This window comes from Pseudophryne corroboree, chromosome 10 (assembly GCF_028390025.1).
Source record: "Pseudophryne corroboree isolate aPseCor3 chromosome 10, aPseCor3.hap2, whole genome shotgun sequence".
Taxonomy (NCBI): Eukaryota; Metazoa; Chordata; class Amphibia; order Anura; family Myobatrachidae; genus Pseudophryne; species Pseudophryne corroboree.
The window spans coordinates 175,114,807-175,142,779 of NC_086453.1; the positions used below are offsets into that span (position 1 = coordinate 175,114,807).

At 44.3% G+C, this 27,973-nt stretch overlaps 1 protein-coding gene across 6 annotated transcripts in view; it reads left to right on the plus strand.

Moving 5' to 3' along the window:
* Nucleotides 1–27,973, plus strand: part of CCDC30 (coiled-coil domain containing 30) — a 687,183-nt gene that overhangs the window by 307,019 nt on the left and 352,191 nt on the right. For all 6 annotated transcript variants that reach the window (XR_010188622.1, XM_063942948.1, XM_063942949.1 and 3 more), the window contains one exon: nt 24,543–24,641. Coding sequence is in view for 5 of the 6 variants with exons in the window: in XM_063942948.1 (XP_063799018.1) it covers nt 24,543–24,641 (99 nt within the window). In the remaining variant the exon portion in view is untranslated. The remainder of the gene's footprint in view (nt 1–24,542; nt 24,642–27,973) is intronic.

The window sequence follows — 27,973 nt, forward strand, 5'->3', positions numbered from 1 at the left end:
GTAAGCGCTCTGTCAGCGGTCTTCATACCGGGAGTGGATCACTGGGAAGCAGACTTCCTCAGCAGACACGATCTCCATCCAGGAGAGTGGGGTCTTCATCAAGAAGTCTTTGCAGAAATAACAAGTCGTTGGGAACTTCCTCAAATAGACATGATGGCGTCACGCCTCAACAAAAAGCTTCGGAGGTATTGTGCCAGGTCAAGGGACCCGCAGGCAGTAGCGGTAGACGCCCTAGTGACACCATGGGTGTTTCAGTCGGTCTATGTGTTCCCTCCTCTGCCTCTCATCTAAAAAATATTGAGAATCATAAGACGAAAAAGAGCACAGACAATACTCGTTGTTCCAGATTGGCCTCGAAAGGACTGGTATTCGGATCTTCAGGAAATGATCACAGAAGATCCATGGCCTCTTCCTCTCAGGGAGGACCTGTTGCAGCAGGGGCCCTGCGTATTCTAAGACTTACCATGGCTACGTTTGACGGCATGGTGGTTGAACACCGGATCCTAGCCGGGAGAGGTATTCCGGAGGAAGTCATCCCTACGCTGATAAAGGCTAGGAAGGAGGTGACGGCGAAACATTATCACCGTATTTGGAGGAAGTATGTATCTTGGTGTGAAGCAAAGAATGCTCCTACGGAAGATTTCCATCTGGGCCGTTTTCTCCACTTTCTACAGACAGGAGTGGATATGGGCCTGAAGTTAGGGCCGAAATCTATACCTTAATGGAGCCTATCTATATTCTTTCATAAGGAATTGGCTTCTCTCCCAGAAGTCCAGAATTTTGTGAAGGAGTGCTGCACATCCAGCCTCCTTTTGTGCCCCCGGTGGCACCTTTGGACCTTAACTTGGTGTTAAGGTTCCTAAAATCTCACTCATTTGAATCTTTTCAAATGGTGGAATTAAAATTTCTCACTTGGAAGGTGGTCATGTTATTGGCCCTGGCATCTGCAAAGCGGGTGTCCGAATTGGCGGCCTTGTCGCACAAGAGTCCCTATTTGATTTTCCATGTGGATAGAGCTGAGTTGAGACTCGTCCTCAATTTTTGCCTAAGGTGGTTTCTTCGTTTCATATGAACCAACCTATTGTGGTGCCTGTGGCTACGGGTGACTTGGAGGACTCCAAGTCCCTGGATGTAGTCAGGGCCTTAAAAATTTATGTAGCCAGGACGGCTACGGTTAGGAAAACAGAGGCTCTGTTTGTCCTGTATGCAGCCAACAAGGTTGGCGCTCCTGCGTCTAAGCAGACTATTGCTCGCTGGATCTGTAACACGATTCAGCAGGCTCATTCTACGGCTGGATTGCCATTACCAGATTCGGTAAAGGCCTATTCCACTAGGATGGTAGGCTCTTCTTGGGCGGCTGCCCGAGGCGTCTCGGCGTTACAGCTTTGCCGAGCAGCTACTTGGTCGGGTTCAAACACTTTAGCAAAATTCTACAAGTTTGATACCCTGGCTGATGAGGACCTCGCGTTTGCTCAATCGGTGCTGCAGGGTCATCCGCACTCTCCCGCCCGGTTTGGAGCTTTGGTATAAACCCCATGGTCCTTACGGAGTCCCCAGCATCCTCTAGGATGTAAGAGAAAATAAGATTTTAAACCTACCGGTAAATCTTTTTCTCCTAGTCCATAGAGGATGCTAGGCGCCCGTCCCAGTGCGGACTGAATCTGCAAGACTTGTATATAGTTATTGCTTACATAAGGGTTATGTTACAGTTGGGATCGGTCTTTGACTGATACTGTTTTTTGTTCATACTGTTAACTGGTTGTGTGTATTCCAGGTTATATGGTGTGGCTGGTGGGGGCTGGTATGTATCTTGCCCTTAAATTTACAAAAATCCTTTCCTCATATTGTCCATCTCCTCTGGGCACAGTTTCTCTAACTGAGGTCTGGAGGAGGGGCATAGAGGGAGGAGCCAGTGCACACCCATACTAAAAGTTCTTTATAGTGCCCATGTCTCCTGCGGAGCCGGTCTATACCCCACGGTCCTTACGGAGTCCCCAGCATCCTCTACGGACTAGGAGAAAAAGATTTACCGGTAGGTTTAAAATCTTATTATTCCTAGTAAAGAATCTGAGGTGCAGCAATTCTTTTTCTCTGCACAGAAAATGGTACAGGTCACATTTCCAGACTCAAAGGAACTGGATGACCTTTCCAGAGCGCCATGGGCCTCTCCTGATAAAAATTCCAAGTGTCCACAAAGTAGTTAGCCACCTTCCCATTTGCCTAAGAACGGTGTAAGGCAGGGGTGGGGAACCTCCGGTCCGCGGGCCGTACAAGGCCCGCAAAGCCAACTGATCCGGCCCGGCCACCCGCTGCTGTGTGTGACAGGGGAGGAGAGCGCAGCGTGCGCCTCTCCTGCCCCTTTGAGCTCAGTACGGCCGTGGAGGCGTGTGTCATCTGCAGGGAGGAGAGCGCAGCTACAGTATGTCCACTGTCCAGCGTCGGCGTGTAGGATCTCAAACCAGCCGCCGGTTCGTGAGCCAATCGGAGCTCGCGGACCGGCAGCCAATCAGGAGCCGCACTGCCGGTCTGTGAGTTCTTATTGGCTTACGAATTGGCGGCTGGTTTGAGATCCTACACGCCGCCGCTGGACAGTGGACATAGCTGCGCTCTCCTCCCTACAGATGACACATGCCGCCGCGGCCGGACTGAGCTCAAAGGGGCAGGAGAGGTGCACGCTGCACTCTCCTCCCCTGTCACACACAGCAGCACAAAGGGGCAGGAGAAGGCCAGCAGCAGCGGTGAGCAGGGCGGGGGCATATCTGTATCTGGCACTGTGGGGGCATATCTGTATCTGGCACTGTGGGGGCATATCTGTATCTGGCACTGTGGGGGCATATCTGTATCTGGCACTGTGGGGGCATATCTGTATCTGGCACTGTGGGGGCATACTGTATCTGGCACTGTGGGGACATATCTGTATCTGGCACTGTGGGGGCATATCTGTATCTGGCACTGTGGGGGCGTATCTGTATCTGGCACTGTGGGGGCGTATCTGTATCTGGCACTGTGGGGGCGTATCTGTATCTGGCACTGTGGGGGCATATCTGTATCTGGCACTGTGGGGACATGTGTGTACCCCTCACTATGGGGGCATATCTGTATCTGGCACTGTGGTGGCATATCTGTATCTGGCACTGTGGTGGCATATCTGTATCTGGCACTGTGGGGGCATATCTGTATCTGGCACTGTGGCGGCATATGTGTATCTGGCGGTGCACTACTGGCGGCATATGGGTATCTGGCACTGCACTACTGGCGGCATATGTGTATCTGGCACTGTGGCGGCATAGGTGTATCTGACACTGTGGCAGCATATGTGTATCTGGCGGTGCACTACTGGCGGCTTATGTGTATCTGGCACTGTGGCGGCATACGTGTATCTGGCAGTGCACTACTGGAGGCCTATCTACTGGGGCATAACTACTAGGGGCAGGCTAATTTTAAGTTGATAATTTTTGTATGGCCCCCGAAGGATTTTATGAATGTCTAAATGGCCCTTGGTAGAAAAAAGGTTCCTCACCCATGGTGTAAGGTATGGGAAACTCCCTCGGCGGTGGACGCATCTGTGTCGCGCCTGTCCAAAAAGCTAGTTCTGCCGGTTCCAGGGGCTATGGCCTTAAAGGAACCTGCAGATAGGAAAACAGAAGCAACTTTAAAGTCTATTTATGTTTCAGCGGTGGCATGCCAACGGCCAGTTATTACAGGATGTTGGGTGACACGCCATACACACTTGGGCTGGTAATATTCAGGAGGGCCTAGCAGGGGATAAGTCCCTGTCCGACTTAGTACTGCTGGTTCAGCATATTCAGTAGTTTGCCCGCTTCCTCTTTGATCCCATTAAAGGAATCAGTGTTATAAATGCGTTTACCTCTACCATGGCGGTATCTACACACAGAGCGCTGTGGTTACACCAGTGGGTAGCGGATGCTGGGTCTAAGAAGAGTGTGGAAGCCTTACCCATCACAGGTGATTGGCTGTTCGGAGATGAATTGGATACCAGGATTTCAAAGGCGACCGTGGGAAAGTCCACGTTCCTCCCCTCTGCTGCTCCGCCACCTAGGCGCTCTTACACTGGACCTTCTCTGCAGTCCTTTCTGACAGCACGCTTTAAAGGTAAAGCGATAGGTACCTCAAATGCAGCATGAGGTTTCAGAGGTAAGTCTTGCAAGCCAGCTACCACAGGATCTCAGGACCAGAGTGTCAGCTCTGCGTGACAGTGTCCCTCTGCTCCAGGTGAATCTCAGAGTGGGAGCTCGTCTGAGATTCCTCAGCTCTATTTGGACCAGCTCCTGCCAGGACGCCTGGGTAAAAGACCTCATCTCCCAGGTCTACAAACTGGAGTTCGACGGTCCTCAACCGCAAAGGTTTATTAAATTGGGTTTACCGGCTTCAGAAACCATGTGCCTCACCGTACGGGAGGCCATTCAAAAGTTAGTCCAGACCCAAGTCATTGTTCCTGTACCACTTCATCAGTGGGGCGAAGGATACTATTCCAGCCCTTTTGTGGTACCAAAACCAGATGGTTCAGTGAGACCCATTTTGAGCCTCAAATCGTTAAAACCCATATCTGAGGGTTTTCCGGTTCAAAATTGAATCTCTGATAGCGGTGATCTAAGGCCTGGAAGAAGGGGAGTTCTTGGTCTCTCTGGACATAAAGGATGCCTACCTCCATGTTCCAATATGGCCGCCTCATCAGATGTACCTCAGGTTTGCTCTGATGGAGGACCACTACCAGTTCCAGGTGCTACCCTTCAGGTTATCCATAGCCACAAGGGTTTTCACCAAGGTAATGGCAGAGATGATGTTACAACTCAGGATTCAGGGGGTTAACATTGTCCCCTACCGGGACGATCTGCTTATATAAGCAAGGTCAAAGAATATCCTGCTGGACAGCATCTGCCGCGCGACATCCCAGTTGTAACGCCACGTTTGGATTCTGAACTTTCAGAAATCCCACCTAGAGCTAATCCAATGCCTCCAGTTTCTCGGAATAATCCTGGACACTGCAGCCCAAAAAGTTTTCCTCCCTGCAGACAAGGCAGCGACTCTTCAGGAGTAGATTCTAGCGGTTCTACAGCCATGCAAGGTCTCGGTAAATCTTTGCACCCGTCTGCTGGGCAAGATGGCTTCCTTCAAGGCCATTACGTTTGGCAGGTTTCATGCAAGAACGTTCCAACTGGACCTCCTGAAGAAGTGGTCAGGTTCGCATCTGCAGATGCACCAAGTCAGTCGTCTGTCCCCACAGGCCAGGATCTCTCTTCTGTGGTGGTTACAGCCCGCCAAACTCTTGGCTGGAGAAACTTCGGGATCTAGGATTGGATTCTCGTGACCACAGACGTCAGCCTTCAGCACTGGGGTGCTGTTACCCAAAGGGTACAGTTCCAGAGCAGGTGGTCGGAACTCGAGGCCTGCCTTCCGATAAACATACTGGAACTAAGAGTGATATACAATGCTCTGCTATACGGAGCTCATCTGCTCCGTGGTCGAGCTATTCAAGTTCAGTGGGACAATGCCACGGCGGTGAAATATGTCAATTGACAAGGCGGAACAAAGAGAAGGGCCTGTATGAGGGAAGTATCCAGGGTTCTCCTATGGGTCGAAAGGAATGCAAAGGCAGTGTCAGCTATTTTCATTCCAAGAGTGGACAACTGGGAGGCGGACTTCCTAAGCCGCCATGACCTCCACCCAGGAGAGTGGGTCCTGCATCCACATGTGTACCTGATGATAACCGATCTATGGAGACGTCCACAGATTGATCTGATGGCTTCTTGGCTCAACAACAAGCTTCCGTACTATTGTTCCAGGACGAGGGACCCTCTAGCAGCGGCGGTGGATGCGCTGATGGCACCGTGGGATTACCCGCTAGTGTACCTATTTCCTCCGATTCCCTTACTTCCCCGGATCCTTAAAAGAATCCGAAGAGAGGGAGTATGGGATTGCCCCCAATTGTCCTCGAAGGGTATGGTACGCGGATCTTCTGGCCATGACAGTAGAAGAACCCTGGGCCCTCCCACTACGGGAGGATCTTATTCAGCAAGGGCCGTTCGTTTACCCAGACTTACGGCTGCTTCGTTTAACGGCATGGCGTTTGAACGGAACATTCTAACTATGAAGGGTATTCCAGATAAGATCATTACCACCATGGTTCAGGCCAGGAAGCCGGTCACTTCGGAGCATTACCACCATATCTGGAAATGATACGTCTCCTGGTGTGAGGGCTGAGGATGTCCAGCTGCGGAATTCAATCTGGGGCACTTTTTACGCTTCATACAGTCTGACGTAGATATGGTTGGGCTCCATCAAGGTTCAGATCTCTGCCTTGTCCATCTTCTTCCAGAAGAAATTGGCTGCTCTGCCTGAGGTACAGACATTCCTGTAGGGTGTCCTGCATATTTAACCTCCCTTTGTGTCGCCCACGGCTCCTTGGGATCTCAACGTGGTTCTGACATTCCTACGGTCCTCTTGGTTTGAGCCTCTGATGTCAGTAAAAGACAAATTCCTCCCATGGAAGACTGTGATGCTCTTAGCCTTGGCTTCCGCTAGGCAGGTTTCAGAGCTGGGTGCTTTGTCCTGTAGGAGTCCCTAGCTGGTGTTTCATGCAGACAAGGCAGAGCTCAGGACTCCTCGCCAGTTTCTGCCGAAGGTGGTCTCTGCATTCCAACTGAATCAGCCTCTTGTGGTTCCGGCGGCTTCGGCCACTGCCTCTCTTCCTGAGTCCTTGGATGTGGTGCGAGCCCTGAGGGTTTAGGTCAAGATGACTGCGACTGTCCTAAAATCGATTCCTTGTTTGTCCTCTGTGATGCTCGCAAGAAAGGTCTTCCCGCTTCCAAGCAATCCATCGCCTGTTGGATTAGGTTTACTATTCAACAGATCTATGCTTTGACAGCCTTGCCTGTTCCTTGTTCTGTCAAGGCCCACTCTACCTGGTCTGTGGGTTCTTCCTGGGCAGCTGCCCATGGTGTCTTGGCTTTGCAACTATGCTGGGCCGCTACCTTGTCGGGGACAAACACATTTGTCAAGTTCTACAGGTTTGATACCCTGGCCACGGAGGATGTCCAGTTTGGACGTACGGTGTTGCAGGCATCTCAGCACGTTCCCATCCGTTCTGGGAGCTTTGGGACGTCCCCATTGTAATTCAGTGTTCCTGGTATCCCTTATGGATGATGGAGAAAAGAGGATTTTAATTACCTCGTAGTCCATAAGGGATACTGGGTGCCGCCTGTGTGCTTCACCTTCCTGCAAGTTATTGTTCTTGTGTGAAGTTGTTCATTTACAGCTGTTGCTGTTTTTATAGTTTCACTAGCGGTTGCTAGTTTTGTTGTTACTGTGTGCTGGTTCGTAACTCTCACCATTCGTGTCTTGTTATGTTTCCTCCTCTCGAGTATGTCTTCTCCTTCAGGCACAGTTTTCCTAGACTGATCTATGAGGGAGGGCATAGAGGGGAGGAGCCAGTACACCCTGTTGAATAAATTTAAAGTGCACTGGCTCATTTGCACCCGATCTATACCCATCGTAATTCAGTGTTCCCAGTATCCCTTATGGACTACGAGATAAGGATTTACCGGTAAGTAATTAAAATCCTCTTTTTCGCACCAATTGAATGACGTGCGTATCTACTTTGGGAGCCACCTCCCTTTTTAAGCAGTCCACACCTGGAAAAGGCAAATGGAATGTCCATTTCTATGGAATCCTAAACTTTTTACTGGGCGTAACCCAGGCCTCTTGCATAATTTCCGTCCGCTGATCTGACCCAGGAAACTGTCCTGTTTTAGGATATTTAAACACAGGTGCCTTCGATTTTAACAAAGGCTCTGCCGCCTCCTCTAAGGATAGAATGGCTTTCATAGCACTAATTAGCTCAGGTATGTTCACTGAGATGAGGCCTTCCTCCTCATCTCTGTATGCAGACCCGGAGTGCGATGAATCCTGTTCAGCCATTGCCGAGTTTCAAGCTGGTTAGCTTGGTTTGCCTTGTATGTGTGAGCTAGTCTGAATCTCGCCACTATCTGTGTAGATTCCTTCACTCGAAGTTGTCTGTCTCCTCGGGCACAGTTTCTAGACTGAGTCTGGTAGGAGGCGCATAGATCGAGGATCCAGCCCACACTCTCAAACTCTTAAAGTGCCAGTGGCTCCTAGTGGACCCGTCTATACCCCCATGGTACTAATGTGGACCCCAGCTTCCTCTACGGACTACGAGAAAAGGATTTACCTGTACGTAATTAAAATCCTATTTTCTCCTGCAGGGTCCACAGGGTATCCACAGGATACATTGGGATATGATGGAGCGACAGCAGATTTGCACCAAACGGTCAAAGCATTTCGGCCTCCCAGCATGCAACGGGCCCGTCCATATATCCTTACCTCCTGGCTCAGGCAAATCAGTTTTTTGTTTGGGGCAGCAGGAGCCAGACCATGGTCAGAGGCTGCTGGGTTTTAGCAGCCATAAGCTTTTTTATTTTATTCTTATAGTCTTACTATTTTTGTCTGAGTGATCTCTCTAAACATCGTCTTATACGTACCTTAGAAAGAGTCGCTTCAACAACTCCCCGCCGAGTTGCGACAACACTTACCCACAGTGCTGTTTCGGCGGACGTCTGTGTCGGATGAACTAGCAAGTCCAGCAGACGTTACCAGGCTGTGGCTGGAGCATGGGGGAGAGAAGGTAAGGCATCGGTTCCGCTTAGAGGGGGAACACGGACACAGCCGCACTGTTTTGGAAGGACACTACCAAACAGTCGCTGACGCGGCTGCCACCTCGGATGCACCAGGTCTAGGCCTTAGGGTTCATAGGTTACAGGGGTAGTATGAGGCCGCGATCTTTAGGGTTGATGTCAGCAGTGGGGAGTCAGATTCTCCTTTGGTCGTCCCTCCCCCCGGTTCATGACCAGTTTCCTCCGAGTCTCCTGCCATGAACTGTTTTCCCGCTTCCATCTGAGACGCTGTGTACTAGGGTGACCCAGTCGCAGCATAAGTGGCTGTGTGACTGGTGCGTCAGTGTTCACTTGGGCATCTGTGTTCACTATAGGTTCACGGAGAGGTGGTGTACAGTAATAGCATCTGGATCCACTTGGCGTTCACAATCGTATTGATCGGTCCTGGAAGCGGGGTGAGTCTCCCTGTATCCCACTCTGAGTACGGGTTATAGAGCACTAAGTCTCCATCTACCTTTCAGTACAAATAGTTGAATAAGTGCCTAATACATACGAGTCTGATAATTATTACTGTTCTTTTCTTTCGCTATGCGTCTGAATACGGTTAAAACTTCTATAAAGTAATGCAGTATTATGTTTCTTCTACATACTTGAAATGTATCTGTAGTTGATTATGTGCTCATTTTGCTTATTATACTAATTTTTAACCTGTGACTGATTGCTAGCATGATTGCTGACTTTACTGTAAATTCTGTCAGTTTTTTCTGTCTATTCCGATCCTCAATGCTGGTGCTAAGCAGGGTAGGGTCGGATTGTATGTCACTTTAACACATCTTAAAGTGATTACAGTCACAAATTGTGTAGTACACTGTCATAGGGTTTAATTATTTATCATGTCTAAGAGCGACAAAGGTGAGGAAAATACACTCACGCAGCACTAACACTCCTATCATGTTTGTCTTGCAAGGCTGGGTTAACCTCTCAAGATCTGGTTCAGGATGGTTTGAGTGCAAAGTCGGCTATATTTGCACAGACATTATACAGTATAGCTGAGCTGATAATTCCAACTTCTGTACCAGGGATAAGTTACACTATTAACCCTTATATGCAGCATTTCACCTGCGGTTTATCATTTCCAGCAGGGGAAGCAGTAGCCTCTCAACATTAACAGGCTGAAAAGCCAGTGGTAAGTAAATCACATAGACATAAAACAACATCTTCACAGCCTACACATGTTTCGGATGAGGAGTCGTCTGAGGAGGAAGACTCATTACACTCTGGTTCTGCATACGAAGATGAGGAAGAAGGTCTCAGCTCAGTGGACATATCGGAGTTAATGCATTGAATGCCATTCTATCTTTAGAAAATATCCAAGGCGCCTACCTGTATATTTAAATGTCACAAAACAGTTAAGACTGAGTTTCCTGGGTCAGAGAAGCTGACGGAAATTATGGATGAGGCTTCGGCTACGCCCAGTAAGAAATTTAGAATTCCTAGGAAATAGAATTCCAATTATCCTCTTCCAACTGGGGAGTGTTTAAAGAGGGAGGTGGCTCCAAAAGTAGATACGCATGTTATTCGATTAGTGCGAAAATCTACATTACCTCTGCCTTCAACATCATTAAATGATGTCACTGATAGGAGAGTGGATGGTTTTCTAAAAACCATTTTTTTCCTGTTTGGGGCAATCGTAAGACCAGCCATGGCTTCAGCCTGGATGGCTAAAGCAGTGGCTGCCTGGGCAGATGCATTGGAAGGGGAAATTTCAATGGCATCCAGAGAGCAAAAATCCCATGTTGCACATACCAAACAGGCTGCAATATTTTTGGATGGAGTAGCCTTGGATATGGGTACACTTGCCTCTCAATCATCAGCCTCAGCAGCAGCTGCTCGCAGAGCACTTTCGCTACGTACATGGAAAGCGGATTCAGAATTCAAGAAGGTTTTGGAGTCTTTACCTTTTACTGAAGATATTATTGTTGGTAAAGAGTTAACCAGTATTTTGAAGAAGCAGACTGCAAGAAAGTGAAGTTTCCTTCCACATACAAATTTAAGCCTATAATTTCAGCTTTTCGGCCTCATGGAAAAGCAAAAGGAAAAAGTGATGGCAAACAGTCCCAATACAACAGGACTGGTAAGACTAAAAAGCATTGGACTACCAGAGGAATGGCTTCTAAAACAGAAGATAAGCCATCAGCTTGATGGAGAGGGCCTCCAACTGGGGGACCCCAGAGTGGGAGGCGGACTTCTTCATTTTGCACAGATCTGGCAGCAGTCTACCACAGATGCCTGGGTGCAAGAAGCGGTATCTCATGGTTATGCGTTTGCTTTCAAGAAAATCCCTCCTCAAAGGTTTTTTTGTATCAGCCCGTCTCTGGTAGAGACGAAGGCCAGGGCTTTGCAAGAGGCAGTTCAGAAATTGCTTCAGTCAGGACTAATCACTCCAGTTCCTCCTGCACAACGAGGACAGGGTTTTTACTCCAACCTGCTTTTAGTCCAGAAGTTGTTTGGCCCATTCTCAATCTCAAAGTGCTGAACAAGTACATTTGGGTGCCTCGTTTTCATATGGAGGCTTTACGTTCCATCATTTTGGCCATGGAGCCAGGGGATTTTATGGTATCCCTGGATATCCAGGATGCTTACCTACATGTTCCTATAGCCCTGCCCCATGAGCTTTATCTCAGGTTTGCTATCCTCCAACAGCATTTTCAGTTTCAGGCCCTGCCATTCGGATTGGCCACAGCCCCCAGAGTATCTACCAAGATTATGGTGGTAATGGCAGCCTTTCTCCGCCAGCAGGGGATAAAAAAAATTTCCATACCTAGATGATCTTTTAATCCTGGCACAGTAGTCAAACAATGGTAGTTGCTCGATCATTCCTGGAGATAATTATATATCAGGTGCTGGAAAGGGGGGAGGGGTCACAGACAAAAAACAGACAGAGAGGGGCGGGGGTGCAAATTCCCACCCCTAAATTTCCCTTCAGCACACTAAACATTACCTGTAACCATACCTGAACCTTTCTGGTAATAGAAATTCAGAGAATTAGTCACACATGTTTGCAAACGCATGTTTAAGCTGCTGAGCCACTTCACGGCTTCTCTGATATCAGCAGTCCTAACACTACATAATAGCAGTGCCCACATAGGGCCATGTAATTTGTCACAGTAGGCCTCATGATAAAGGCTATTACTAAAACACATACAGACAGAGGGCTAACTTACCCGGGAGCCACACCCAGGATCTCCCATTGGCACTACAAGGAACAGCATGCATTCCAAATGGATGGGAGACGTATTTGGAAGGCATGCTGTTCCTTGTAGTGCCAATCAAGAAAGAAAGTTGCCTGCTAATATATATAGTGGAACTCCGAGCCATATACATGGCACTGAATCAGGCAAAGGACATCTTTCAGGGAAAACCAGTTCAGATCCACTTGGACAATGCGACGGCAGTAGCGTACCTCAGCCATAAGGGAGGAACTCGCAGTCAGAAAGCAATGAAGGAGGGAAGTCACACGTGGGCAGAACTTCATCTTCCAGCCTTGTCAGCAGTGTTTGTGCCAGAAGTCCTAAACTGGGAAGCGAATTTTCTCAGTTGGCACACCATCCATGCAAACGAATGCGCTCTACACCCGGAAGCCTTCCAGACCCTGGTCAACAGATCGGTGTTGCCAGAGATAGATCTCATGGCATCCCGCCAGAACTGCTAGGTTCCTGCATACGGATCAAAACTAAGTATACCAAAGCGTTCTTTGTGGATGCCCTGTCGGTGAGATGGGACTTTCATGTGGCATATGTGTTTCCTCCCATCACCATGTTACCCAGGGTGGTGAGAAAGGTAAAACAAAGAAAGGGTGCCGTGATACTAATAGCTCCGGCTTGGCCCAGAAGACATTGGTACACAGATCTGCAGAGGATGTCGATGGATACTCCATTTCTACTCCAGATCTTCTGATTGAAGGGCCTTGTTATCACCGACATCTGGATCGACTGTCTTTGACGGCGTGGCTCTTGAGACCTCTATCCTGAAGTCGAGGATTCTCGCAACAGTTAATTCAAACAATGCTCAGAGCAAGGAAACCGTCCTCAGTTCGCATTTTTCACCGAATATGGCGAGCCAATATTTAATGGTGCAGTGAACGGAAATTTGACCCTAGGTCTTTCAGAGTTTCCAGAATCCTAGCATTCCTTCAGGCAGAAATGGAGAAAGGTTTAAGGGTGGCTTCCTTGAGAGTGCAAGTGTCAGCTCTGACTGTTTGGTTCCAAAAGAAAATTGCCAACCTACAGGAAGTGCGCACTTTTTCCAGGGAATGCAATGCATTTAACCTCCTTTTGTTTCTCCTACAGTGCCTTGGGACTTAAGTTTAGTTCTAAAGGCCCTTCAAGTTGCCCCATTTGAACCACTTAAAAGAGTGGATCTTAAATTGTTGACAGCTAAAGTTCTCTTTCTGCTATCTAATGCTTCAGCTAGAAGAGTTTCAGATTTAGGGGCATTGTTATGTCGTCCTCCATTTCTGATTTTTTTTTTTTTTTTTTAAGCCAGATAGAGCAGTTCTCAGAACTAAATCTAGGTATCTTCCCACGGTGGTGTCTAAATTCCACCTTAACGAAGAAAATGTAGTCCTGGCTTTCCAAGGGCCGGACCTTTCTGCGGAAGATGCATCGTTGGATGTAGTCCGTGCCTCAAGTATCTACGTAGATCGTACCAGTGCTATCAAAAAGACAGATTTTCTCTTTGTTCTCTACGGATTTCACAAGAGAGGAAGGCCTGCTGATGAGCAGACACTGGCAAGATGGCTTAGGATGACGATTTTAGAAGCATATTCTCAAGCTGATCTCCCTGTTTTGGATAATGTCTCTGCTCACTCTACTTGTAAGGTAGGCCCATTATGGGCAGCACAACGTGGTGCTTCAGCAGAGCAGATATGTAAGGCAGCCACATGGTCTTCCATTAACACATTCATTAGACATTATGCCTTGGATACCTTTGCCTCTCAGGACGCTGAATTCGGGCGAAGGATTCTCCTGTCCAGTCAGGAGCATCCCCACCACTAAATTGCTTTCGGACATCCCAATGTATCCTGTGGATACCCTGTGGACCCTGCAGGAGAAAAATACATTATAGTAAAAATTTACCATTGATAACGGTATTTCTCCTAAGTCCATAGGTTCCACAGGGATCCCACCCTGACGCACCTGATTTGAGGATCCTTTTACTCACTAACCTCTTCCCTTATGTACGGAAGGGTGTGCATGTGTGTTCTTCTCGCCTGATTAGGGCTCAATATATGATACTCCTACCTTGAGCTTTGGAATACAACTGATTTGCCTGAGCCGGGAGGCGGGGATATATGGACGGGCCCGTTGCATGCTGGGAGGCCGAAAAGCTTTGACCGTTTGGTGCAAATCCGCTGTCGCTCTATCATATCCCAATGTATCCTGTGGAACCTGTGGACTTCGGAGAAATACCGTTATCAATGGTAAGTTCTTAGAGGTATTAACAACTGAGAAAATTGCTGAAAAATATTGTGACATTATTCAATGAATTTCAACCTTGACAAGTTGGATAAGCGACCAACACTCAGGTGGTAATAATTCTTTGTGTATTCGTGGTAAGGTGTTGGTGACCTTTTTTTTTTTTTTTTTTTACCACTGGGTTCTGAGCTGCTGTAGGTTAAAAAGTGGAAAAATTTCTTCATCTCACTTTTTCAGATTATCGAACTACTGCGCATGTGTATGCAATGCGCATGCGCGACAAACAACAGCTATGATTCTGGGCGTAAATTTCTATCGCACGGCCTCTTAGGTGATAGGTGACGGTTAGAGGCCCGTTTGTGGGTGTTAACTGGCTGTTTACTGGGTGTGTCTTGAAAAACGCAGGCATTCCTAAGCGTTTTCTGGGAGGGTGCGTGACGTCCGATCCGGCCCCGATCAGCCTGATTTCTTAACACTGGAGGAATAAGTATTGAGTTACCCACAGACTGCACAGAATGGGAAAAACATTAGATGGTGAGTGTGATGCAAACGGTTTTGCAGCTGTCCGCTAACGGAGGGTAATTTTTGCGCAGCGTACACATGCATTCGCACACTTGCACAAGGGGAATTTCTCTAGCATCCATAAGGGATATTGGGAAACTAGTATGATGGGTATAGACAGGGTCCAAAGGAGCCAATGCACTATAAATTTCTTCAACTGGGTGTGCTGGCTCCTCCCCTCTACCCCCCGCCCCCCCACCCCTCCCCAACCTCCCACAGGCAGTTTAGAAAAAAGTGTCCTCAGGAGCGGATGCACATCTCTGAGCTCCAGAGAGTTTTCTTCAATTTCTTTTTCATGTTTTTTTTTTCTCGGTATGCTGTTTGGGCAACAGCACACTGTACCTTCACCATGGGAGTTAGGGGGAGACGGCACCGGCCTTGCGAGGTGCAGAGCCGCTTCCCCGCTGCAGGAGGGGTTGTTATTCAGCGGGGCACTGCGCCTCGACGGTCACACCGCATACCCCTAACACTGCCTGAAGGTTACGTCTGTGGCGAGTACAAACCGGGGGCCCCTCTGGGGCTTAACGCGTGCGCGCTATACAGGACCCTATTTTATTTTATTTTTAATCCTATTTTTCACTCCCCACCCCCCGGGGCTGCGACTATATGATCGTAGGACAGTGTAATTTGCAGCACAGCGATCAGGTCTGAATCGGGCCCATGGTTGCATTAGATACGACCAGTTAGAAATGCCTGCTTGCGAATTGTGGAAGTAGCCATACAGCAGCTGTTACTATCAGAGGGATCTCCTTGCCCCTCTGCTTCCTAGTACCCTCCCCAGTGCCTGCCATGCTAATCACTGCTGATCGAGCAGCCCGGTGTCATCCTCCACCTCGCAGCTGCAGATATTCAGCCTCTGGGGAAATGTAATAAAAGCGGCACACAGTTTGTGTAGAAACTCGGCAGGGAAGTTGTTCCAAACATCTTAGAGAACTAACCACAGATCTTCTGTCGATGTAGGCTTGCTCAAATACTTCTGTCTCTTCATGTAATCCCATACAGACTTGATAATGTTCAGATCAGGGCTCTGTGGGGGCCATATCATCACTGCCAGGAGTCCTTGTTCTTCTTAATATTGAAAATAGTTCTTAATGACTGGCTGTATGTTTGGGGTCGTTGTCCTGCTGAGAATAATTTTGGAGCCAAATAGATGCCTCCCTGTTGGTATTACATGATGGATAAGTACCTTGCTGTATTTTTCAGCATTAAGGACACCAGTAATCCTGACCGAATCCCCAACTCCATTTGCTTAAATGCAGCCTAAATCTTGCAAGAACCCTCACCATGCTTTACTATTGCCTGCAGACCATAATTTTTGTACCGCTCTCCAGACATTGGTGAACAAACTTCCTTCTGTTTATAGTCAAATATTTCTTAATTTTGACTCATCAGTACATAGCACCTGCTGACATTTTTCTGCACCCCAGTTACTATGTTTTCGTGCATAGTTAAGTCACTTGGCCCTGTTTCCACGTCAAAACTATGGCTTTTTGACCAAATTCTTCCATAAAGACCACTTCTGGCCAGACTTCTCTGAACAGTAGATGTGTGTACCTGAGTCCCACTGGTTTCTGCAAGTTCTGAGCTGATGGCACTGCTGGACATCTGATTTAGAAGGGAAGCAAGCATGATGCGTCTTTCAGCTGATGCACTAAGTTTCCTTGGCCACCCACTGCGTCTATGGTTCTCAACATTGCCCGTTCTTTCTGCTTCTTTAAAAGAACAGCACGTCTGCTTTGAAACCTTTGCCTGTTGAGAGACCTTGCTGATGCAGTATAATTACATTTTGTCTGTGGTTGCTGTGTTCAGACTTGCCATAGTGTATGACCTGTAATATGAAACTGTCTTCCACAACCTCACCTTTATAGCAGAGTTTGGCTGTTCCTCACACAGTTTTAAGCCTCCTACACAGCTGTTTCTATTTCAGGTAATGACTGTGTTTCAACCTACATATGAAAATGATGATCATTATCACTTGTTTGGTATGATTGGTTAATCCTACAAAATTCCTGTATTTGTGCAAGTGTACCTAGAAGTATTTATGCTGTTATGAAAGCAAAGGGTAGTCACACCAAATATTGATTTGATTTAGATTTCTGTTCATTCACTTAGCGTTTTCTTAATTGATAAAAATAAACTATTAACACTTCGATTTTTGAAAGCATTCTTACTTTCAGCAATTTTGTGTGTATGTAAATATATATATATATGTATGTATATGTGTGTGTATGTATGTATGTGTGTATATATATATATATATATACACACACACACACACACACAGTCCGGTCCATAAATATTGGGACATCGACACAATTCTCAAACAAACTAGATGTGCTTTAACTGCAGACTTTCCGCTTTAATTTGAGGGTATTTACATCCAAATCAGGTGAACGGTGTAGGAATTACAACGGTTTCTATATGTGCCTCCCACTTTTTAAGGGACTAAAAGTAATGGGACAATCGACTCAAAAGCTGTTTCATGAACAGGAGTGGGCTATTCCCTCGTTATTTCATCATCAATTAAGCAGGTAAAAGGTTTGGAGTAGATTCCAGGTGCGACATTTGCATTTGGAATCTGTTGCTGTCGACTCTCAATATGAGATCCAAAGAACTGCCACTATCAGGGAAGCAAGCCATCATTAGGCTGAAAAATCCAAACAAACCCATCGGAGAGATAGCAAAAACCTTAGGTGTGGCCAAATCAACTGTTTGGAACAATCTTAAAAAGAAAGAATGCACCGGAGAGCTCAGCAACACCAAAAGACCCGGAAGACCACGGAAAACAACTGTGGTGGATGACAGAAGAATTATTTCCCTGGTAAAGAAACACCCCTTCACAACAGTTGCCCAGATCAAGAACACTCTCCAGGAGGTAGGTGTATATGTGTCAAAGTCAACAATCAAGAGAAGACTTCACAAGAGTGAATATAGAGGGTTCACCACAAGATGTAAACCATTGTTGAGCCACAAAAAGAGGAAGTCCAGATTCGAGTTTGCCAAACAACACCTAAAAAAGCCTATACAGTTCTGGAACAACATCCTATGGACAGATGAGACAAAGATCAACTTGTACCACAGTGATGGGAAGAGAAGGAAATGAACTGCTCATGATTCAAAACATACCACCTCATCAGTGAAGCATGGTGGTGGTAGTGTTATGGCGTGGGCATGTATGGCTGCCAATGGAACTAGTTCCCTTGTATTTATTAATAATGTGACTGCTGACAAAAGCAGCAAGATGAATTCTGAAGTGTTTCGGGCAATATTGTCTGCTCATATTCAGTCAAATGCTTCAGAACTCATTGGACGGCGCTTCACAGTGCAGATGGACAATGACCCAAAGCATACTGCGTAAGCAACCAAAGAGTTTTTTAAGGCAAATAAGTGGAATGTTATGCAATGGCCAAGCCAATCACCTGACCTGAATCCGATTGAGCATGCATTTCACTTGATGAAGACAAAACTGAAGGGAAAATGCCCCAAGAACAAGCAGGAACTGAAAACATTTGCAGTAGAGGCCTGGCAGAGCATCACCAGGGATGAAACCCAGCGTCTGGTGATGTCTATGCTTTCCAGACTTCAGGCTGTAATTGACTGCAAAGGATTTGCAACAAAGTATTAAAAAATGAGAGTTTGATTTAGGATTGTTTAGTTTGTCCTATACTTTTGGTCCCTTAAAAAGTGGGAGGCACATATAGAAACCGTTGTAATTCCTACACCGTTCACCTGATTTGGATGTAAATACCCTCAAATTAAAGCGGAAAGTCTGCAGTTAAAGCACATCTTGTTTGTTTAATTTCAAATCCATTGTGGTGGTGTAAAGAGCCCAAAATATGAGAATTGTGTCGATGTCCCAATATTTATGGACCTGACTAATAAATAAATATATATATATATATATATATATATATATATATATATATAGAAGTAGAGTCTCCGGCGCTTAGGTGTAGCTATGTGCTTATTATACCACGAAATTAACAATAACCTTTAGTGTAGATAGAATATTAATATACAATAAAAAGGGGGATACACTTCTCAGACTTATGAGCGGCAGCTTATACTACAAGAAAAGTGTGCTTGGCATACACACATATGAAATTAGAGGAATTGGTGAGAATAAGCGCCCAAGAGTGTGATTTTATACAACAAGGTAAGTGTAATGAAGGTATCTATGGTGGGTTAGCACCCATTGGACTTATCTGAAAACACCAGAGAAGCTAGATTCAGTCGATGCTCCTTTTTGATGCTTACAACATGTTAAAAAAGAAGAAGAACAGACATAGTGTGTACTGTTTTTGTAAAATATATCTAAATAATACACTGACTTTCTAATGTTAGGCTTAATTAGGGAAATAGCATATTCCCAAATGTATAATCAATATAGCCTATGCAGTGTATATATAAAAAGATACAATATTTAATATACACAAATGACATAAAAGTACATAAAAATACATAAAAACATAAAATGGCTGTATAGCATGCGTACAGAATAAAAGATTATATCAGGCTTATCTGTCCATAATTAACTGGAATGCATGCGTACAGAATTCAGGATGATAAATGGCTTATCTGTCCATTATAGGGAATGTCATCAGGTGGTCCCAACGCGTTTCGTCCGTCATCAGCAGGACTTCATCAAGGGGATAGACAAACAGACCAAGCATGCTGTGCTTTATACCCTCCTGGGGCAATTTATGATTACATCACTTCCTGTGATGTCATGTGGCAAGGAACATATAATATAACTTTTGAAATAATTTTTAAATTGCACTCAAGTGTAACCATTTGAGTGTCATATAGTGTGGAAACCGATATACAAGAGTTTAGGGGAAAAACGAGGACAAGAAGTGAATAAATTACAGAGTTGCGTCCGATTGTCGATGTGGAACGCATGTGGAACGCATGCGTCACATCCGCAATCTACGCAACTTCCGGTTTAGTAAAAAAGTCGAGTGAGACACTACAGATGGTGTCAATTGATCGTGTGGGTCTGGTAGTCACCAAACAAGGAGAGAGAAGTGTTGTAACGATAAAGGGTGATCAAGAACATGAAATGATAATTTACGCGACGGACACGTGGCTTCCGGTGTAAATACGGAAGTGTGTCTTATGGAACGCAAACTTCCGGTACGCGAAATCATGACTTCCGGTGTAAACACGGAAGTAATGTACCGCAAACCGAGAGTCTCCTTCCAGTGCACAAAAAAATAGATAGAATGATTTAGTTATAGACTGTGATAAAGGGGGACATAACCAGTCCGTGGCACAAAATTAATAAATAAATAACAATCTATAACTGAAGGATGTGAATTTGAGTGAACCCTCAGAAATAGTATTAAGAAAAGGTGGACCAATAAGGTTGATGTACACGTGAAGTGTATTTCTATTTAACAAGTTATGTCTCAGATATAATTACCGGGACAACACATATTAAACATATCACTATATATATTTTTAAAAATTATATTAAAATTATCAAAAATATATAAGTAAGACATAACTTGTGTGTATTTTATTTTGAGTGCAATTAAAATATGATAATAAATATAAGCCAATTTTGGTATGACCCAATTATGGTGTTATCATAGCAGCTTTATAATGATTCGGTGGTTGTTTTTAGTGGACAATACATAGTCTTGTTCCATTTAGGACATGTGTAAATTGTTCATCTTTGAAGACAGTCCTGTTTATTCTCCACATCAAAGGGGTTGGTGATTTACTGAAAAGAGTATTACATATTGACTATTTGATATTTACTTTTGAACATAGTATTATTACTTTAAGAAAGGGTGCTGGATTTTCTATATCCATAATTTCAGAAACTTAATGAAAAGGGGAGAAAACAAGGGGGGAAAAGGGAATATTTGTGGAGGAAAGGACGAGAAATAGCAGTTATAGAAAGGGTGCAATCTCGAAGGCTTCATTAAGTCCGAGTGGTGATAAGGTCTTCAATTCATAAATCCAAAACATTTCTCTTTTTGAGAGTTGGTTCAAAATGTCGCCTCCTCTTTCGCCTTTTTTCACAAGTTCAATAGCCTTAAATGAGATGTTTTCAGGGTTCGACTGGTGTTCTTCTATAAAGTGTTTAGGGACTGTGTGGTTGTCGATCTTGTTTTTAATATTTCGAATGTGCTCTTGGATTCTTAGTTTCAGTACCCTTTTAGTTTTACCGACATATTTAAGTCCACATGTACATTCAAGCAAATAAATTACCATTGTTGAGTTGCAGTTAAGGTAGTCTCTGATAATGTAATCTTTTGTGTTATTGTGGTTACTGAATTTTTTCCTTACCGGGTGAAGATATTTGCAAATATTGCATTTGCCGCATTTAAAGCAACCCTTGCAATTAATGAAGGTATTGTTTCCAGGTTTGGTTTTACTTTGTAAGTGACTGGGTGCCAGGATGTCTTTGAGATTACTAGTTTTCCTGAACACGATATCAGGCTTTGGTGGAAGGATCTCTCTTAGTACAGGGTCCATCAACAAAATATTCCAATGTCGATTGATGGATTTCCTGATTAGTGGTTCTTGTTTACTAAATGTGGTAATGAAGGGAGTGAAGGTATCAGATTTTTTCTGTATCTGTTTGGTGAAGAGGTCGGATCTTGTTTTGTTAGCAGTTTTTTCTAATGCTTGGTTTATCACATACTCCGGATATTTCCTATCCTTAAATCTTGTTGCATATGTTGTGAGTTGATTCTGGCAATCTTGATCATCACTGCAGTTGCGTTTGATGCGGTAGAACTGTGAGTAAGGAATGTTAGTTTTCCAGTTCCGAGCATGACAGCTGTTGAAATGTAGATAGCTATTGGTATCTACTTCTTTTATATAGTTGCTCGTTTGAATCTTTGATGAAGTATTGGAGAGGGTTAAGTCCAGGTAATGTATATTCTCTTTACTGCTCTCATACGTAAATTTGAGGTTATATTGGTTTGAGACAAGCATTGAAAAAAATGACTTGAATGATTCCTCGTCTCCTTCCCAGATGATTAGAATGTCATCTATATAACGCTTGTAGATGATCAAATTGCTGATGTATGGGTTGTTATTATATATACAATCTTCTTCCCATGCACCCATCAGCAAATTTGCGAAACTTGGCGCAAAAGATGTACCCATCGCTGTCCCGCAAGTTTGGAGGTAGAATATCTGTTGGAACATAAAATAATTATGGCCCAATATGAATTGTATAAACTCACAAATTGCATTTCTGTGGGTTTGGGAGAGGTCAGAGTCTTTATCCAGAAATCTTCTGCACGCTTCAATCCCTTTTTTATGGATAATGGATGTGTACAAACTTTGTACATCTATTGTGATCCAAATGTAGGATTCTTTCCATTCCACTGAAGATAGTATGTTGATGATGCTGCTAGTGTCTTTCAAAAATGATGGTAGGCAGATGACATATTTGCACAAAAATATGTCTACGTATTCGGATAGATGACTGGTCAATGAATCGATGCCTGCGATAATTGGCCTGCCCGGCGGTTTTGTGAGTTTCTTATGAATTTTTGGGAGATAGTAAAATGTTGGTATCACTGGTGTTGTTATCAAAAGATATTGAAATTCATTTTTATCCAGAGTATTGTTATAGAAGTATTGTACCAATAGAACTCTGAGTTCTTCTGCAAATTGAGTAGTAGGGTCTTGTTGAAGTTGCTTGTAGGAGGATGTGTCGAGAAGGAGGCGCAGTGCTTCAGTCTCATATGCATCTCTGTCGAGGATTACAATCCCTCCCCCTTTGTCCGCTTGCTTTATGACTAGTTCTTTGTTATCATGTAACTGTTTCATTGCTTCTTTCTCTTTTCTATTAAGGTTTGAATGGCATGGTTTCTTTAGTTCAATATCACAAAGGTCCCTTTTCACCAGTTCCTGGAATACATTGATGTAATTACCTTTGGATTCCAGAGGGTAGTATGTTGATTTCCGTTTTAATCCTGATTTGGATGGTTCACTGGGTTCACTGACTTTTTCTTGTTTTGCAAAATGTCTTTTAAGAGTAAGGGTTCTCGAAAATTTGTTGATGTCTATAAAGGTGTCAAATCTGTTCATTTGTTTATCCGGAGCAAATTTAAGGCCTTTACTCAGTAATGATATTTCTGTCTCATTAAGGGTATGTTTGGATAAATTGAAAATTCCTTGTTCCACGGGATTAGTTATGGTAGATACCGTCGTTTGTTTGTTCTTCCTACGCCCGCCCCTTGTACCTCTTCTTCTTGAAATGCTCTTTTCATGGGGGAATTTCCTTTCAGTCTCTCTTTGAAGAATGTTTTCCTCGTTGAGAATGAGTTCTCTGTTGTTGGATCCGGTGATAAAAAATCCGAGTCGCTGTGGGACTCTAATCTTTGGAGAGCTGAAAATCTGTTGTTTGTAGTGACACTCAAATGGTTACACTTGAGTGCAATTTAAAAATTATTTCAAAAGTTATATTATATGTTCCTTGCCACATGACATCACAGGAAGTGATGTAATCATAAATTGCCCCAGGAGGGTATAAAGCACAGCATGCTTGGTCTGTTTGTCTATCCCCTTGATGAAGTCCTGCTGATGACGGACGAAACGCGTTGGGACCACCTGATGACATTCCCTATAATGGACAGATAAGCCATTTATCATCCTGAATTCTGTACGCATGCATTCCAGTTAATTATGGACAGATAAGCCTGATATAATCTTTTATTCTGTACGCATGCTATACAGCCATTTTATGTTTTTATGTATTTTTATGTACTTTTATGTCATTTGTGTATATTAAATATTGTATCTTTTTATATATACACTGCATAGGCTATATTGATTATACATTTGGGAATATGCTATTTCCCTAATTAAGCCTAACATTAGAAAGTCAGTGTATTATTTAGATATATTTTACAAAAACAGTACACACTATGTCTGTTCTTCTTCTTTTTTAACATGTTGTAAGCATCAAAAAGGAGCATCGACTGAATCTAGCTTCTCTGGTGTTTTCAGATAAGTCCAATGGGTGCTAACCCACCATAGATACCTTCATTACACTTACCTTGTTGTATAAAATCACACTCTTGGGCGCTTATTCTCACCAATTCCTCTAATATATATATATATATATATATATATATATATATATATATATAATATTACATTTAATTACCATATGGTCTACAATTTTGGTATTTTTGCTTTAGCATTTACTACGAACACTGTTGTGTCACATCTCATGACATTTATTCTATTATTTTCGCATTGTGAATAACTTGACGTTTATGCCACTGTTATCTCCTGGTGTAAGCCTTGCTCGTATGTTAACCTTGTAGAGCTGAATTCAGCTTGAGCTGAGGCCATGTCTAAAAATAGGCGAAGTGTAAGGGGTAAAAGGAAGAGAGAGAGAGAGAGAGAGGAGTAGAAAAAGAGTGAGGGAGAGAGGGCTGTAGAGAGAAAGACAGAAGAATAAAGTGACAAAGGAGATAAACAACTAGCTAATAAGAGTTTAAGTTCCTCCACTAGATGGTGCTGTGTGTTGCCATTGATTCAGGCATGTATGAAGCTGGTGGAAAATAGATTTTCTTGTTGTCAGTGGCTGTGTGGGTCCTATGAATGGCATGTGGTTGCCAAGAGACTACAAACACTAAAAGTGTTCAGCTTACAACAGCAACAGGGGAACATGTCGTGTGGGTGAGATTTTGTTACTGGAATTTCTTCTTTGGTCACCTGTCTTCTGTTATTTAAATGGACTTTAAAGTGTCATGAAAAAATGCAAATGTAATAATTTTAAGGATTCCAAATTATGATTGAATGCCCATACTAAGACATACGTATATTCTGTTTATCCATTTCTATTTATTTCTTTTATTTGTTCTAATAGATTATGAACTTAGAATCAGAATTGACGGAGCTTGCAGAACAGCGAGAAAAAAAGGAAAGCAAAAACACGGTCCCAGAAAAGATGTCCAGCTTACAGAAGGTCAGATTTATAAGACACATATACCTGAAATTGAAATGCTAATATGAGATTCCTGCTCCCTCAATCTCTTATGTGCAGTCATGTGAGACTGTGTCAGATGAGAAGTTCTTGTAATGTAATGGTGAAGTCTGTAAGGAAAGACCCGTCAAACATTGAGTGCAGCCCTGCAGAGCAGAGACAATAGTTAGATATTCTCTGTGTCACTAAAAAAAAAACCCAGTACATTATAACTTTTATAAACTTATTTTTTCAATCATATATTGTGCTCGCAAATAAAAATTCAAAAATAAAATATATATGTATGTGTGTATGTATGTATGTATGTATGTATGTGTGTGTGTGTGTGTATATATATATATATATGTGTGTGTGTGTGTGTGTGTGTGTGTGTGTGTGTGTGTGTATATATATATATATATATAAGTATATATATGTAATTTATTTTTCTCCAGTAGGGTCCACAGGTTATCCACAGGATAACATTGAGATATGATGAAGCGACAGCTGATTTGCACCAATCGGTCAAAGCTTTTCGGCCTCCCAGTATGCAACGGGCCCGTCCGTATAGCCCCACCTCCTGGCTCAGGCAAATCAGTTTTTTGTTTGGTGCGGCAGGAGCCGGACCATGGTCAGAGGGCTGTTGGTTTTTAGCAGCCCTAAGCTTTCTTATTTTATTTTTATAGTCTTACTATTTTTTCTTGAGTGATTTTTCTAAAAAGCGTCTTATACGTACCTTTAGAAAGAGTCGCTCCAACAACTCTCTGCTGCGACAACACTTATGAGTACAGTGCTGTTTCAGCGGGCGTCTGTGTCGGATATACTAGCAGGTCTAGGAGACGTTACCAGGCTTTGGCCAGAGCACGGGGAGAAGGTAAGGCATCAGTTCTGCTTAGAAGGGGAATACGGACACAGCCGCACTATTTTGGAAGGAGACTACCAAACAGTCGCTGACGCGGCTGTCACCTCGGGTGCACCAGTGCTAGGCCCTAGGAATCAGAGGCTCCAGGAACAGTATGAGGCCGCTTTCCCTAAGGTTAATGTCAGCAGTGGGGAGTCAGATGCTCTCCTGGTCGCCCCTTCCCCCCAAGTTCATGACCAGTTTCCTCCAAGTCTCCCGCCATGAACTGTTTCCCGCTTCCGTCTCAGACGCTGTACACGAAGTGGACCCAGTCGCAGCATAGGCGGATGTGTGACGGGTGCATCTGTGTTCACTATAGGTTCACGGAGTGGCAGTGTACACTAGTAGCGTCTTGATCCACTCAGCGTTCGCTAACGTATTGATCAGTCCTGGAAGTGAGGTGAGTATCCCTGTATCCCACTCTACTGAGTAAGGGTAATGCAGCACTAAGTCTCTACCTTTTTGAGTACGAATAGTTAGATAAGTGCCTATTGCATATGAGTCTGTATACATTTACTGTTGTTTCTTTCGCTCTGCGTCTGAATACATTATATCTGTTTAAACATGATTCAGTAATATGTTCTACATACTTTGAATGTAGTTGATGATGTGCTCATATTGTTAATTATACTAATGTATAACATGTGACTGACTTCTAGTGTGATTGTTCACTTTACTTTGTATTGTGTCAGTTTTTTTCTTTTCCGATCCTCAATGCTGTTGCATGGGTAGGGTCGGATTGTAGGTCACTTTAAGAAGCTTAAAGTGATTACAGTCACAAATTGCTTAGTACACTATTGAAGTGTATATTATTTATCATGTCTAAGAGCGGCAAAGGTGAGGAAGATACACTCACAGCAACACCAACACTCATATCATGTTTGTCTTGCAAAGTTGTGTTATCCTCTCAGGATCTGGTTCAGGATGGTTTGTGTGCAAATTGTTTTAGTTTTCACCAGGGTCTCTTGAAAAATACAAGGCAGATTCAGGTGCAGGTTGATCCACCTTGGGCTATTTTTGCACAGACATTATCCAGTATAGCTGAACGGATAATTCATCAGCTCCTGTACCAGGGATAGGTTACACGATTTACCCTTACATGCAGCTTCCCACCTGCGGTTTATCACTTCCAGCAGCAGCCTGTCGAAAGAAACAGGCTGATAAGCCAGTGGTAAGTAAATCTTCATCCTCACAGGCTACACATGTTTCAGATGAGGATTCATTGGACGATGAAAGCTCAATAAACTCTGCTTCGGCATACGAAGAGGAGGAGGAACGTCTCAGCTCAGTGGATATAGCTGAGTTAATTAGAACAATGAAAGCCATTCTATCCTTAGAGGATTCTGCAGAGCCTGTGTTAAAAACCAAGGCACCTGTGTTTAAACATCCCAAAACAGTTAAGACTGAGTTTCCAGGATCAGAGCAGCTGACGGAAATCATGGAAGGGGCTTGGGCTACGCCAAATAAGAAGGTTAGAATTCCTAAGGAATGGAATTACAATTATCCAGCTGGGGATTGTTTAAAAAGGGAGATGGCTCATAAGGTAGATACGCATGTGATTCGATTAGTGCAAAAATCTTCATTACCTTTGCCTTCAACATCATTAAATGATGTCACGGATAAGGAGGGTGGATGGTTTTTTAAAAAACATTTTTTGCCCTGTCTTGGGCAGTCATAAGGCCAGCCATGGCTTCAGCTTTGATGGCAAAGGCAGTGGCTGCCTGGGCTGCTGCATTGGGAAGGGGGGGGGTTTCAATAGCATTTAGAGAGAGAGAAAAAAAATCCCATATAGCACATATAAAACAGGCTGCAATGTTCTTGGAAGAAGCAGCATTGGATATGGGTACTATTGCCTCCAGGGCATCAGCTTAAACAATCACAAGAAGGTAGAGTTTCCTTCCACATACAATTTCAAACCTAAAGTTCCGGCTTTTCGGGCCCGTTCGGTCTCGAGGAAAAGCTAAAGGAAAAAGTGATGGTAGGCAGTCCCAATATCACAAGTCTGGTAAGACTAAAAGGCATTGGCTACCAGAGAACCGGGAAAGCGGTATCTCTAGGTTATACTTTTGCCTTCAAGTGAGTCATCCGTCACAGCGGATGACTCACTTGGGGGACTCCTTGAATGTTTTTTTGTACCAGCCCGTCTCGGGTAGAGGCGAAGGCCAGGGCTTTGCAAGAGGCAGAAATTCAGGATGACTCACTTGGGGGACTCCTCGAAGGTTGTTTTTGTACCAGCCCGTTTTGGGTAGAGGCGAAGGCCAGGGCTTTGCAAGAGGCAGTTCAGAAATTGCTTCAGTCAGGAGTAGTCATTCCAGTTCCGTCACAGCGGATGACTCACTTGGGGGACTCCTCGAAGGTTTTTTTGTACCAGCCCGTCTCGGGTAGAGGCGAAGGCCAGGGCTTTGCAAGAGGCAGAAATTCAGGATGACTCACT